Source organism: Chiloscyllium plagiosum, chromosome 2 (assembly GCF_004010195.1).
Source record: "Chiloscyllium plagiosum isolate BGI_BamShark_2017 chromosome 2, ASM401019v2, whole genome shotgun sequence".
In the NCBI taxonomy this organism is placed as follows: domain Eukaryota; kingdom Metazoa; phylum Chordata; class Chondrichthyes; order Orectolobiformes; family Hemiscylliidae; genus Chiloscyllium; species Chiloscyllium plagiosum.
In genome coordinates, this window is record NC_057711.1 from 26,283,059 (window position 1) to 26,298,600 (window position 15,542).

At 41.6% G+C, this 15,542-nt stretch overlaps 1 protein-coding gene across 2 annotated transcripts in view; it reads left to right on the top strand.

Annotated features, from left to right (window-relative positions):
- Positions 1 to 15,542, top strand: part of snx25 (sorting nexin 25) — a 230,299-nt gene that overhangs the window by 121,136 nt on the left and 93,621 nt on the right. For both annotated transcript variants that reach the window (XM_043705929.1, XM_043705938.1), the window contains exon 7: positions 7,826 to 7,896. In XM_043705929.1, coding sequence (XP_043561864.1) covers positions 7,826 to 7,896 — 71 coding nt within the window. The remainder of the gene's footprint in view (positions 1 to 7,825; positions 7,897 to 15,542) is intronic.

A 15,542-nucleotide genomic window follows, 5' to 3' on the forward strand; every position in this document is an offset into this window, starting at 1 on the left:
ATTCCTGATGAAGGGCTTTTGCCCGAAACGTCGATTCCGCTGCTCGTTGGATGCTGCCTGAACTGCTGTGCTCTTCCAGCACCACTGATCCAGAATCTGGTTTCCAGTATCTGCAGTCATTGTTTTTACCTAGAAGATAGACACAGACAACAACAGCCACTGGGTGGTTTTGAAGTTAAGGAAGCTTTTATCGGATCAGTGCATTGTTATGGAGTTCGAAGTAGGATAACCTGCGTTTAAGAGAAAGGAGGCTTAGAATTGTAAATAGTTGTTGTTTAGTGTTTATATGGATGGTGATGGGATAATGTAGGGGGACAGGCTTAGATTAGTTCACAGTTCGGCGCAACATCGAGGGCCGAAGGGCCTATTCTGCACTTTATTGTTCTATGTTCACTTCGAATTAAATAATAAATTGATATCTTTTTTTCTTTTGAATAGTGGAATTTGGGAGTTCTCTGTCACTCCTACTTTAACAGGTTACGAGATAAGGTGAGCTTTTGAGTGTTTGGTTTAATTAGCAGCGGGGTTCACCATCGTGTCATACTATCCTTCAGTAAAATTAACATTTAAATGCTGCTATAGAAGGTAGATTGATGCAGAATGGTACCATGTTCCAGTGTACATAAATAACTTGGTTTCACAAAAGGAATGCAAGTTGGTCACATTTACAGTAATTTTCAACTTGTAATGTTGAAGAAGTGAGGCTAAAGGATATATGGGTGTTGTGATTAACAATTATCGACCATAACTAGTCATTGCAATAATTAACAAGAGACAAATGCAGAGTGAAGTTTGCCAAATTATCAGTCTGAGCTCTCCATAAAATGGTTGCTTTGTGCTCAGGTGAGGCTATAGCTTAAATACCATGTTCCAGTAGGCTCACGAAGTGCAATGTGAAAGAGGTTCATGAAACTGACCTTAGTGGTAAAGGACTTTTTGTGCACAAATTAGAAAAACCCAGAAAAAAGGCAAATGTCAGACATTTGTGAGATAGACATGTTTGTAGAATAGAATAAGTTAATCTATAATGTGTTCAATTACGGAAGGAGAATACACATTGATAAACACTGAATTCAGGAACTTCACTGAACACAAGAATAGTTAACTTCAAGAGGAGTTGCCTGAAAAGATCAAAAAGTTTGGAACAATTGAACAAGCAGTTGAATGTTGAATGAGACATCTTGAATAAATTAAATAGTTACCATTCCTCTGTTTAAACCTCTCTTATGAGACAGATTTTTGACGTATGGGTTGCAAGGAAGGATCTTGCATTTGTGAAAACATTTCTCAAAAGTGGGTAGCTAAATATATTGCACAGCCAATGAGTTGTAACTTACTCCAGTATAATACCTTTCAGCGCACTTTGTTCAACAGTGGTTTGAAACTAATGTGACACCCTGATTTTGAACATCATTCTAAGTTTGCAAATTCATCATGATGTGGGGAGACGATGGCCGAGTGATGTTATCTCACGAGTAGAAGAAATCTAGTTTGGTTCTGTGGACCTGGGTTCGAATTAAGATTAGTGGGGGCAAAGATTGGAATTAAGAGTCTAATGATGACATTGAAATCATTGTCACTTGCTTGCTTCACCAGTGTCATTTAGGGAAAGATACTGGTGTCCTCAGCTGGTCTGGCCTACTCCTGACTCAAAACCTCAGCAGTGTAGTTCACTGTTAACTGCTGTCTAAAATGCCCTAGCAAACCACTTCCGTGTAACTATCGGTAGACAGTCTGAAAAAAGAAATGAAACCAGAATGACAACCTGCATTGACCTAACTACCGGAAATGCCAATGGTAAGAACAGCCCTGTTGACCCTGCAAAGTCTTCCTTGCTAGCATCTGGCAGTTAATGCCTAAATTAGGAAAGGGATGTTTCACAGTAGTCAAGCATGAAATAGTCATGCTAATGGAATAATACCTTTTGCAACATTCCAGACACTACCATTACCATCCCTGGATATATCTTGTTCCACTGGCAGGACAAGCTTGGCAGAGGTGGCAGCACAGTGGGGTGCAGTCAGGAAGAAGTTGCAATGTAGTTTTGTGGCACCAGGTCAAATATGCCATGAAGTCTTGGGTACAAGGTCCTGATTGCCATGCATGGATATTCCTGAGTTGATGAATCAATATTGTTCCATGTTGAACGCCACTTGCAGGGATAATTGAGATTAACAAGGATGTAGAATGTACTTTGGATGCGGAATTGTAATGTCCACCATCAGTGGCTTGACAGCATCACAGCTGATCAAGCTGTTTGAGATCTGTAGGACATATCTGCTATATAGGGCCTGCAGTGAGGGAACCAAAAAGAAGGGAAAAATGTACTTGACCTCATGCTTACCGTGCTTTGGAGTTGCCTGCAGCTGTTGTAGCTGTCCATGATAGTATCAATAGGAGAGACCACCCACAATCCTTGTGGAAACAAAGTCCCTCCTTGAAATTAAGAATGCCTTTCATCCGTGTTGTGTGACGCTATCAATATGCTAAATGGGACAGTCTTCAAGCAGATCTGGCAACTCGAAACTGGGCATCCATGAGGCATCGTGGACTGTCAGTAACAGCTGAACCTCCAATGCAATCTGAACCCCATCGTTTGCCATATCCTTCATTCTGCCGTTATTGCTGAGCTACTGGTTCAGTGAAGATGGAGGCCGGCATGCTAGGGGCATGTGTTGCTGATGTGTTTATATAGTTGGAGAACTTCAGTTTGTGATTAGCAGTAATTTCAGGTTACCGCTGGTCAGGCATTCAATGATGATAAAGACGTGAAAGTTAAGGGGAGATGCTTTAGATTCTCCCTTGCTGGAGATGGTCATTATCTGATGTTTCATCATACAAATATGATGTGCCACTTGTGACTCTTGTCTTATTCCTTGTTTGAGGAGTTACGTTGCAACTGACCACCATCATGAAATATAGCTGAGGAGGAGTTACTTTCCTGGGTCTTTGTCCCAGTGTATTGGATTGACTGAGAGTAAATAATATTAGAAAACCTGGCGTGATCCTTTTACAAGGGCAGATGAGCTAACGTGACTGGACAGTGACTCAGGGACATTTTCCCCCCCCTCCTCACTTAATTGTAAAATGGATGTGGCTTTTTAAAAAATCTAATTGCATAAATGGAGTTTTCCTCAAAGTTGAACATATGGAACTGAAAATATAAATGAGAGATTCCTCTATTCAACAGAATGTCGTACGATTGGAATCTACCCAAGTATTCCTGCTGCAGCCGATGCAGTATCCTACTTGGAGAACACCGAAACACACTCAATGTTCTTTACGTGGTTTCTGTTCAAAAATCAAGTGATTCGTACCCGAGAACTCTGTGTGAAGCTAGAGAAGTGATTGCTGGGCCTCTTGCTGAGATATTTGTATCATTGATAGTCACAGGTGAGGTGCCGGAAGACTGGAGGTTGGCAAACGTGGTGCCACTGTTTAAGAAGGGTGGTAAAGACCAGCCAGGGAACTATAGACCGGTGAGCCTGACCTCGGTGGTGGGCATGTTGTTGGAGGGAATCCTGAGGGACAGGATGTACATTTATTTGGAAAGGCAAGGACTGATTCCGGATAGTCAACATGGCTTTGTGCGTGGGAAATCATGTCTCACAAACTTGATTGAGTTTTTTGAAGAAGTGACAAAGAAGATTGATGAGGGCAAAGCAGTAGATGTGATCTATATGGACTTCACTAAGGCATTCGACAAGTTTCCCCATGGGCGACCGTTTAGCAAGGTTAGATCTCATGGAATACAGGGCGAACCAGCCATTTGGATACAGAACTGGCTCAAAGGTAGAAGACAGAGGGTGGTGGTGGAGGGTTGTTTTTCAGACTGGAGGCTTGTGACCAGTGGAGTGCCACAAGGATTGGGCCAATGGGCAGAGGAGTGACAGATAGAGTTTAATTTAGATAAATGGGAGGTGCTCCATTTTGGGAAAGTAAATCTTAGCAGGTCTTGTACACTTAATGGTAAGGTCCTAGGAGTGTTGCTCGACAAAGAGACTTTAGAGTGCAGGTTCATAGCTCCTTGAAAGTAGAATTGCAGGTGGATCGGTTAGTGAGAAAGGTGTTTGGTATGCTTTCCTTTATTGGTAATACAGGAGTTCGGAGGTCATGTTGCGGCTGTACAGGACATTGATTAGGCCACTGTTGGAATACTGCGTGCAATTCTGGTCTCCTTCCTATTGGAACGATGTCATGAAACTTGAAAGGGTTCAGAAAAGATTTACAAGGATGTTGCCAGAGTTGGAAGATTTGAGCTATAGGGAGACGCTGAACAGGCTGGGGCTGTTTTCCCTGGACCGTTGAGAGGCTGAGGTGTGACCTTATAGAGGTTTACAAAATTGAGGGGCATGGATAGGATAAATAGGCAAAGGCCGGGGAGTCCAGAACTAGAGGGCATAGGTTTAGGGTGAGAGGGGAAGGATATAAAACAGACCTCAGGGGCAACTTTTTCATGCAGAGGGTCGTAAGTATATGGAATGAGCTGCCAGAGGGAGTGGTGGAGGCTGGTACAGTTGCAACATTTAAGAGGCATTTGGATGGGTATATGAATAGGAAGGGTTTGGAGGGATATGGGCCGAGTGCTGGCAGGTGGGACTAGATTGGATTGGGATATCTGGTCAGCATGGACGGGTTGGACCGAAGGGTCTGTTTCCATGCTGTACATCTCTATGACTCTATGATTCTATGGTATAAAGGTTAACAAACATACAAGTAACATTTGGGAAAATCTCTTCCTTTATTATCAAAACCAAAGAAAGGCTCTCAAAAATTGGTATTTGATTTGAAATCTCCTAAATAAATAATTGAAACATCTTTGGTATAAACAGCCCAAAGACATACTATCAAAATGCTGATTTGAAATTATACAAAATTTCGAGATCTATGAGGCTACATACAATGCTCTCCATTTAGAAAAGTGCAACACTTGACAATTCTTCTCCATGGCAGACGTCTAAGGATTGGATCATAAAGTCACAGAGTGGAAACAGACTCTTCAGTCCAACTTGTCCATGCCGACCAGATATCTCAATCCAATCTAGTCACACCTGCCAGCACCTGGCCCATATCCCTCTAAACCCTTCCCATTCATATGCTGCGTATTAAATATTGCCGTTGTACTTGCCCCCACCACTTCCTCTGCAGCTCATTCCATACACATACCATCCTCTGCATGAAAACGTTGCCCCTTAGGTCTCTTCTATATCTTTTCCCTCTCACTGTAAACCTATGCCCTCTAGCTCTGGACTCGTCCACCCCAGGCAAAAGACTTTGTCTATTTATCCTATCCATGCCCAATCCCTTGGACCTTATCATTAAGTGTATAAGTCCTGGTAAGATTTGCGTTCCCAAAATGCAACAACTCACATTTATCTAAATTAAACTCCATCTGCCACTTCTCAGCCCATTGGCCCATCTGATCAAGATCCCGTTGTAATCTGAGGTAACCTCCTTTGCTGTTTGCTACTCCTCCAATTTTGGTGTCATCTGCAAACTTACTAACCATACCTCTTATGCTCACATCCAAATCATTTATATGAATGATGAAAAGTAGAGGACCCAGCACTGATCCTTGTGACACTCCACTGGTCACAAGCCTCCAGTTTGAAAAACAACCCTCCACCACCACCCTCTGTCTTCTACCTTTTGATCCAGTTCTGTATCCAAAAGGCTATTCCATGAGGTCTCATCTTGCTAACCAGTCTCCAGGGGGAACCTGGTCGAACGTCCATGTAGATCACATCTACCACTCTGCCCTCTTCAATCCTCTTTGTTAGTTCTTCAAAAAAACTCAATCAAGTTTGTGAGACATGATTTCCCATGCACAAAGCCATGTTGACTATCCCTAATCAGTCCCTTGTCTATCCAAATACATGTACATCCTGTCCCTCAGGATTCCCTCCAACAACTTTCCCACCACCGAGGTCAGGCTCACCGGTCTATAGTTCTCTGGCTTGTCCTTACCACCCTTAAACAATGGCACCATGTTAACCAACCTCCAGTTTTCCGGTACCTCACCTGTGACTATCGATGACACAAATATTTCAATAAGACGCCCAGCAATCACTTCCCTAGCTTCCCACAGAGTTCTGTGATACACCTGATCAGGTCCTGGGGATTTAGCCACTTTTATATGTTTGAAGACATCCAACACTTCCTCCTCTGTAACATGGACATTTTTTCAAGATGTCACCATCTATTTCCCTACAATCTATATCTTCCATGTCCATCTCCACAGTTAATACTGATGCAAAATACTCATTTAGTATCTGCCCCATCTCCCGCTCCATACAATGGGTGCTTTGCTGATCTTTGAGGGGCCCTATTCTCTCCCTAGTTACCGTTTTGTCCTTAATGTATCAGTAAAAACCCTTTGGATACTCCTTAACTGTATTTGCCAAAGCTATCTCATGTCCCTGTTTTGCCCTCCTGATTTCCCTCTTAAAGTATACTCCTACTGCCTTTACACTCTTCTAAGGATTCACTCAATCTCTCCTGTCTGTACCTGACATATGCTTCCTTCTTTTTCTTAGCCAAACCCTCAATTTCTTTAGTCATCCAGCATTCCCTATACCTACTAGCCATTTCTTTAAGTCTAACAAGAATATACTGTCTGTGGACTCTTGTTAACTCATTTCTGAAGGCTTCCCATTTTCCAGCCGTCCCTTTATCTGTGAACATCTGCCCCCAGTCAGCTTTTGAAAGTTCTTGTCTAATACCATCAAAATTGGCCTTTCTCCAACTTAGAACTTCAACTTTTCGATCTGGTCTATCCTTTTCCATCACTATTTTAAATCTATTAGAATTATGGTCGCCGGCCCCAAAGTGCTCCCCCACTGACACCTCAGTCACCTGCCCTGCCTTAATTTCCCAAGAGTAGGCCCAGTTTTGCACCTTCTCTGGTAGGTACATCCACATACTGAATCAGAAAATTTCCTAGTACACACTTCAATTTCTCCCCATCTAAACCCTTAACACTGTGGCAGTCCCGGTATACATTTGGAAAGTTAAAATCGCCTACCATAACCACCCTATTATTCTTACAGATGACTGCGATCTCCTTACAAATTTGCTTCTCAATTTTCTGTCTGAGTATTGGGGGTGTCTATAATACAATCCCAATAAGCTGATCATCCCTTTCTTATTTCTCAGTCGACCCAAATAACTTCTACGGATGTATTTCTGGGAATATCCTCCCTCAGCACAGCTGTAATGCTATCCCTTATCAAAAACACCACTCCCCCTCCTCTCTTGCCTCTTTTTCTGTCCTTCCTGTAGCATTTGTTGTTAGGCTTTGTTGAGTAAGCTTTTAACGGTGGGAACGTGAGTGGAGAGATAATGGCTGAAGATTGTACCAGCAGTTGAAGTGCACGATACGTGGAGGGCCAGAATAAGAGAACAAAGATTGCAGTATGAAATGCAAGACAGCAATCTGTATGTACAGACTGATTTGAAAATGAACTTGAGTTTAATTTCAGTGCAAGGAGGAGTAGAAAGTGAGTCTAAGTGCAATCCTGAAACATGGGTAAATATAATAATATTACTTTAATCAAAGAGTGCATTATTGGCGTGGGAAAGATTTAATAGGGACCTGAGGGACAGCTATTTCATGCAGGGGGTGGTGCTTGTATGGAATGAGCTGTCTTTAAAAGGCATCTAGATGGTTATGTGAATAGGAAAGGTTTAGAAGAATATGGGCCTAACACTGGCAAATGGGGGAGTTTAGGGATTCTGGTCAACATGGACTTGTTGGGCCAAAGGGTCTGTTTCCATGTTGTATGACCTTATGACTCTAATTCAAAATTTTCTCTCTCTCAAACAGGTATCAAATTGTCGTTGAAATAATTCAGGCAACTACAATCAGCAGCTTACCTCAGATGAAGAAACCAAAAGGTAAGCATCCTGCTTGGTTCCTTTCCAGTGCTTTCTGACCAATAATTAATTCACTACCTGCATAATCTCAACATTTAGTTGTAGTGTTCTTATTAATTTCTCATGCAGTATATGAGCTGGGGACCTTTTAATTTATGTGCAATGTAAGGGAACATCCTTACTGTGTAGTTAAGTCTTGCCATTACCCCAGACCTAGTTTATTGTTGTAAATCACTATCTTGAAGGTTGAAGGGTTATTACTAGACTTCCACAGACTACTCTGGCCTCTGGGTAGATTGTCCTAATGTTGGGTTATTTGTGTGTTTATCAGCCTATTTTGTTTGACACACCATCAGCAGTGAGACAGACAGTGCCCTTGGCTGTGAATATTGCAACAGAAGCAAACGAGTTAGTCATCAAAACTGAGATTCTTGTCTCGTCGTTTCTTATTTTTGGTTACTTGTCAAATAACTGGACTGACCTATTCTCATTTGAGTTTGCATTTAATAATTCAGCACCAAGCAGGTAGGGAATGAGTTGAATAGTTTTCCATATTTTCACTCCTGCATTCCACATAGATAACTCTGATTGAATTGAGTTCATTTTGTTCCCACTTCTTATTGAATTATAAATCTTGCCAAATACTGTCAGAAGGAAATTACAATTGACTTCAGCCACTGTAGTTTGAGAGTGGACTGTCAGTGTGAGAGTGGACTGTCAGTGTAAGAATTGATGTCAGGTAAACACTGTCTTTGTCTGCAAACTTGGCTAGAAACATTGACATTTGCTATTTGTTTCTGCTGTTTAAAGCTTAGGTCTTGGCAATCTTCTGGTAATGGTTTTGTGTAAAACATTTGTGGTATGAAGTTACTTGTTTGCTTGAAATTAGACCATTGATTATTAATGTTATTAATACAGACCATCCACTAGAATGATATTCTGCAGTACTCCACTGCCTAATAAGTCAAGTATTCATCCCCATTAGTTATTGCATGGCAAAGAGCACTGGAACTGTTAGCTTGTTTTTGAATGTGACGGGAGGGTTGAATGATAGATCTGTGCACCGGTCCTTGTATTTTGGTGTATTAGTGTAGATCATATTGAAAATTCCAAGAGTAGCTCCCCTCAATGTTCAACAATTTTATTCAGTAAACATTTTAATTGTGTAAGAAGGATTAGTTGCAGATTTGATCTCGTCTGTCCTCAGATTTCTAATCAACATCCTAATGCAGATCTGGTACGTTGGTGGAAAAATTTCTTCCCAGATGAAGAAGAGGAAGAATTGACGGAACTTCCCACTTTTGATCCCTATCTAGCAACTCCTGACTGAAGTACCTGGATGTGGACTAATTTGGGTTCAACTGTGATAGTCTCTGAAAATAGCTTTCCATCTCTGTGAAACCTCATACGGATGTATTGTGCACATTGAGCAGATTATTGCACCACACAGTGAGCGCATATTCTCTAAGTCTTTCACAAAAGAATGGGACAAGTTCCAGAGATGGGCAAATGTTATCCATTTTTTAAAATTATTTGGAATTAGAAGGATTTGTGGGTCACCATCATCTTTTGAAGACTTTGCACGGTTCCCCTTGGAGGGCAGAGAATAATTCCCAAAATTTGACAAGTTCGGTCAAAAATTGGGTTGTTGCTAGGAGATAGAGGATGGTGGTAGACGCTTAGTTTGTGACTGGGCTCATGTCCTGTTGTGTACCACGGCGATCACTGCTTAGGTCCTTTTTGTTTGTGATATATGTAAACCAATATAATTGAGAATGTGAGGGATAGATGATTAAATTTGTGGATGACATGAAGATTGGCTGGCTGAATAATAGTGAAGAAGATGATCTTAGGTCACAGGAAATACGTATGTGTTGATTAGATAGAATGTAACCCTGAAAACTGAGAGGTGATGTCTTTTGAAAGAAATAACGAGAATGAATGGCAGGACACTAGGAAGCTCAGAGGAGCAGAGCGATCCTAGGGTACCTGCCCACAGATCCCTGAAGGTGACGTGATACATTAATACAGGACACTAGTCTTTATCAGTTCTGGCATGGATTATAAGAGTAAGAAGGTAATGTTGGAGCTATGCAAAGGTTAGGCCACCACTGAAGTATTGTCTATAGTTCTGGTCACCACACTATGGGAAACATGTGATTGCAGTTGAAGTGGTGTGGAGGAGATTCACCAAGATGTTGTCTGTGATGGAGCATTTTTGGTATGAAGAGAGGCTGGACACGTGTGGGTTGTTTGTAAAGCAGAGTAGGCTGAGGGGCTCCTGATTGAGAGGCATAATATTACGAGGGACATGGATAGAGTGGGTTGGAAGAAGCTATTCCCCTTAGTTGAAGGGTCTGTCATGAAAATGCTTAATTTTGAGATTAATGGCAGGAGGTTTTGAGGGGATTTGAGGAAAATATTTTTCACTCCAATAGTTTGTGGAGAATCTGTTATGCATTGCGTGGGAAGGTTGGAGAGGCAGAAAACCTCGCCATCTTTATAATGTGTATGGATAAATATTCAAGATGTCAAGATACTATGGGCTGAGTCCTGGAAACTGGGATTAGTCTAGATAGTTTGGCGGAGACTTAGTGAGCCGAAGACATCTTCAGTGCTGTCTGACTTTTGGATTATTACTCTGAAATAAACAGGACTTTTTTTTTTTGGAACATGTGAAAGATGCTTGCAAAAGGTTTGAAGTCAGTGAATCTGAGACAAATCTAATGGGGAAATGAGGTGATTTTATGTCAGATTTTAATTTGGTTTTGATAATATTGCTTTGTTAGCTGCAACAATCCTGAAATCAGTAGTTGGTTAGTTGGACATTAGTTGAGTTAGAATCTTTCTTTCTCTTTGCAGTCTTTATTAAAAATATTTTTTATTCAATCATAGATTCTGTGTTGCAGACTAGGCCACTGTGTTTGTCCCTAATTGCCCAGAGGGCATTTAAGAGTCAAATACATTGTTGTAGGTCTGGAGTCACATGTAGGCCCCTTACTGGAAGGCTTGAATGTCCGATTCCCTGCTGATTGCTTGATTCTCAGTTCAGTTACAAGCTGGCACTTCAAAATCTAGAAACATAGAAGCAGGAGTGGGCCATTTAAGTAATGGGTAATCATCTAACTGAGGACTGTTGTTCCTGCTTTATCCCCATACCCTTTGCTCCCTTTAGCCCTAAGAACTACATCTAACTCCTTGAAAGTATTCAGTGTTTTGGCCTCAGTGCTTTCTGTGGCAGAGAATTCCACAGGCTGGCCATTCTCTGGGTGAAGATGTTTCCCCTCATCATAGTCCTAAATGGCCTATCCTGTATCCTTAAACTCTGCACTCTCATTCTGGACTCCTCTGTCATGAGGAACATCCTTTCTGCATTTACTCTATCTAGTTCAGTTAAAATGGTGTGTGTGTGTGAGAGAGACCACCCTAGCCAACTCCAATAATTGTGATCTCTGATTAAGTTTTGTTCATATGTCAGTTCTGCCATCCCAGGAATCTCTCCGGTAAACTTCTGTTGCATTGCATTCATGGTGAGAACATCTTTCCTCATAAAGAGACCAAAACTCTACACAGTGTTCCAGCTATTGTCTCAACAAGGCCCTGTATGATTACAGTAAGACCTCCTTGTTCCTGTACTCAGATCTTTTTTGCTGTGAAGGCCAAAATGCCATTTGTTGTCTTCACTGTCTGCTGCACTTGCATACTTTTTAGTGACTGGTGCTCAAAAACACCCAGATCTATTCAGTAATAATCTGCCTCCCAGATTTTGCTACATAATTGCATAAGCTCACATTTCAACCAATTTAATCAAGTTGACAACACAAATGCCAGGCTATGACCGTCACCAATAAGAGACAATCTAACTCCTGCCCCTTGGCATTCAATGGTGTTACCATCACTGAATGTCCTATTATCAACATCCTGGGGGTTATCATTGACCAGAAACTCAACTGGACTCACCACATAAACACATTGGCTACAAGAGCAGGTCGGGCTAGGAATACTGTGGTGTGTAACACATCTCCTCACTCCCTAAAGCCTGTTCACCATCTACAACTCACAAGTTAGGAGTCTGATGGAATATTCCCCACTTGCCTGGATGAGTGCAGCCCCAACAACATTTCAAGAAGCTTGACACCATCCAGGACCAAGCAGCCTGCTTGTTTGGCACTACTTCCACTTGCATCCATGCCCTCCACCACTCTCACCCAGTAGCAGTAATGTGTACTATCTACAAAATGAACTGTAGAAATTCGCCAAAGATTTTCAGATGGCAGCTTACAAACTCATGAGCACTTCCATCCAGAAGGATAAGGAGCACCACTACCTTCAAGTTCTTCTCTGAGCCACTCAACATTCTGACTTGGAAATATATCACTGTTCCTTCACTGTCGCTGGGTCAAAATCCTGGAATTCCTTCCCTAGTGGCATTGTGGGTCAACCCACAATTATGGGACTGCAGTGGTACAAGAAGGCAGCTCACCACCACCTTCTCAAGGGTAACTAGGAACAGGCAATAAATGTTGGCCAGCCAACGACACCCACATCCCACAATAAAAATTTGTTAATTTTTTTTTAATCAAAGTCACCTGGTGCCGACGCATACCACAGAAGTGTCAAAATCCAACTTCCAGAAAAATTGTATGATCTTGTATGAGCATTAAGTGACCACACAGTATATCATTAACAAATGACTCAAGCTGAAGAGTGTATTTGCAGATAGCTTCCTATGACAAACTAACTACGCAGCTTATTTATTTTTAGAAAAGAGTTAGATATTGTACTTTGAGCTCCCATAATAGATCAGTATGATCCAGCTCAAAGTTTGCTGGCAGCAGTTTGGTAGGAGCACTGATACAAGTTTTCAATGTCACAAGACCGTAGACCATATGTTGCTGATGTGCAGAGTCCATTTCAGAAGATTTGCTTGGAATAGTGCATAGCCAATTTTGATAACCTAACCACAGAATGAATCACAATGAACATGCTGGAATAATATGCTGAAATATCGTCTCGTTCTCGATTGTGATATTGAATAAGAATTCACCTCCTCAAAAACAGGTCTGTGTCTTTTTTATATGCCAACAGCTCTTATGTTATTACCTCTTTGTTACCTCTTGGTAGCTTTAAAATCAGATCAGCATAAGCCCATCAAATGGCAGAACAAGAATAGAATGGCTTACTCCTGCTCCTGATTTGTATGCTTGTATGTTCCTACCTATAAAGACTGCTAATATTGGTGAGGTTAAAGTATAGTCTTTAGTTTTGTTTATTTTTCCTATTTCTAATTAATTATTTGCAACTTGTTCTTCATCAGCGATATTGTGAAAGTCAAGTCTCAATTCGTATTTTCCGTTCATCTCATTGCATCAGGAAAGTGAAGCCACGTGAGCTGTTATCCCTAATCAACTCTGATTTGACTTTACAAATAACACCACGTGCATGTTTCTTAAAAAAGATCACTGATTTGAGGCTGGGTAGCATCGCATGGAAACTCTAAATGAGCTGTGGCATATTTCAGTTACTCTAGCTGATGTCTCTTCGCGCTGCCTCACTCCACTGAATATTTCAGCTAATATCCTAAGTGTCCCTGATGACTAATACATAGTACTCCCCATATAAAGCATGACTATAGCCTGATTTTCAAAGTTAAGCAACTGTACTGCAATGCCAAAAAGCCAATGTTTGACTCAACTCTCACAGACTGCATCATAGTATGTACTAAAATCAGTTCTTCTGAGATGAATACATTATAAACAGGAACTACAATTACAATTACCACGTGACTGTGTAATACCAGGCTTTCTGTCCAGACTGTCTACTGTTTGAGGATATTAGGACAGAGCTGGTTAAAACGAATTTGGAAATTAGCTTAAGTAAGGTCAGTGGAGGGTCAATGGCAGTGATTCAATGAAGTATTTCCTATCACTTAGTGGAGATACATCTGATCCCTCCAGTCTCTCACTGGAATGTATCATCTGTGGCTACTTAAGGAGGCTAAAGATTGAAAGCAACTATGTACAACTTCACAAACGTGGCACTAAGGTTAGTGACAGGTTAGAAGATTGGGCAGAATATCAAAGAAAACAGCGAACAAAATGTCTTTTTTTTTTAAAAAAAAGGAGAAAATAAAGCAGGAGGAAAAGCTAGCTAAAAATATAAAACAGATGTAAAATTTCTGCAGACATTTAAAAAGGTAAAGAGTAAGCAAAGTGAATATTCGCCTTCTAGAAAGAGAATGAGTATCTGGGGAATTAGTGAAAATTAAATCAGTCAGGTATTTTAAATCTGGCTAATGAAACTTTTTTAGCACCTTCCTCAGAATCACAACTTTTGTAATACGGGGAAGATTCTTTTTGGATAGTGGGGTTTCTTACCTCATCACCCAAAGATTCAGTAGAGAATATATTCTTGCATAATCACTGCCACACCAGAGCTATTTAAAGTTCCAGAGAGTATTAATTAGGAGGACTTTGGCCCCTCACCTGGAGAGAAATCCTTGAGTGCTCTTGGCAGTTTTGTAATCCCCTTCCCATAATGGCCAGGACTGAGATTACAAACTGCCCCCAGATTCTAAGGCCCACAGTCCAGGATCAGATTAATGTGGGAAGGAGCTATTGTTTGTGGCTTTCACAACAAGGAGCAGACGGGAGACCTGAGAGGTGTTGGTAGCATGAAGGGTTTGTGTGTGTCTGGGGCAGATGGTGATGAGAGGCCATGGGAGGGTAGATTTGCATGGGTTGTTGTGAGAGCACATGATGTGGAAAAGCATCCCTAGAGTATAATGGCCCTTGCTGCCAGAGGCCTGAACGCAATGATTTGGGTCTGCTGCAGTGATCCTAGCATGGCTCAGCACAGGCTTGAAGAATGGCATCTCGTTTTCTGTTTGGAGACCCTGTAGCCCAGTCATGATATGGGCTCCTTTCACCCTCTTACGGTCTCCATTAGCAGCTTCTCTCCATCCCTGGCTCAATATAATCTGCCCCTTTGTCTGCCTCTTGTCTTTATGTCTCTCTCTGAGCTCCATCTCCCCCCCTCTGGTCACTGCTGTATGCATCCTTCCTCCTCCACCCTCTGCCTTCAGTGTATGTGCCACCTTTTCCTAGATACCGCTAGTTCTGAAGAAGGGTCACTAGACCCGAAGTGTTAACTCTGCTTTCCTTTCTCAAATGTGACCAGATCTGAGTTTCTCCAGTAATTTCTGTTTCTGAGTAAAGTGCCCTGCCATTAAAACTCAACTCGGCCAAATATTGATAATGACCACCGCTATCAAGACAATAACTTCCCTCTCCATTTCAGTTTTTGTTCTTGGGTTGTGAACCTTTCTAATCAGGTCAGTATTTATTAAACATCCCTAATTACATTAGAGAATTTTTCTTTCATTCATTCATTGGCTTCACAGCATCGAGCTAGGCCAGCATTTATTTCTAATCTCTAAATTCCCAGAGGACTGTTAAGAGGCATTGCTGTGGGCCTGGAGTCAGATGTAGGCCAAACCAGGTAAGGGCTGAAAAATGTGTTGCTGGAAAAGCGCAGCAGGTCAGGCAGCATCCAAGGAGCAGGAGAATCGACATTTCGGGCATAAGCCCTTCTTCAGGAATGAGGAGGGTGTGCCAAGCAGGCTAAGATAAAAGGTAGGGAGGAGGGACTTGGGGGAGGGGCGTTGG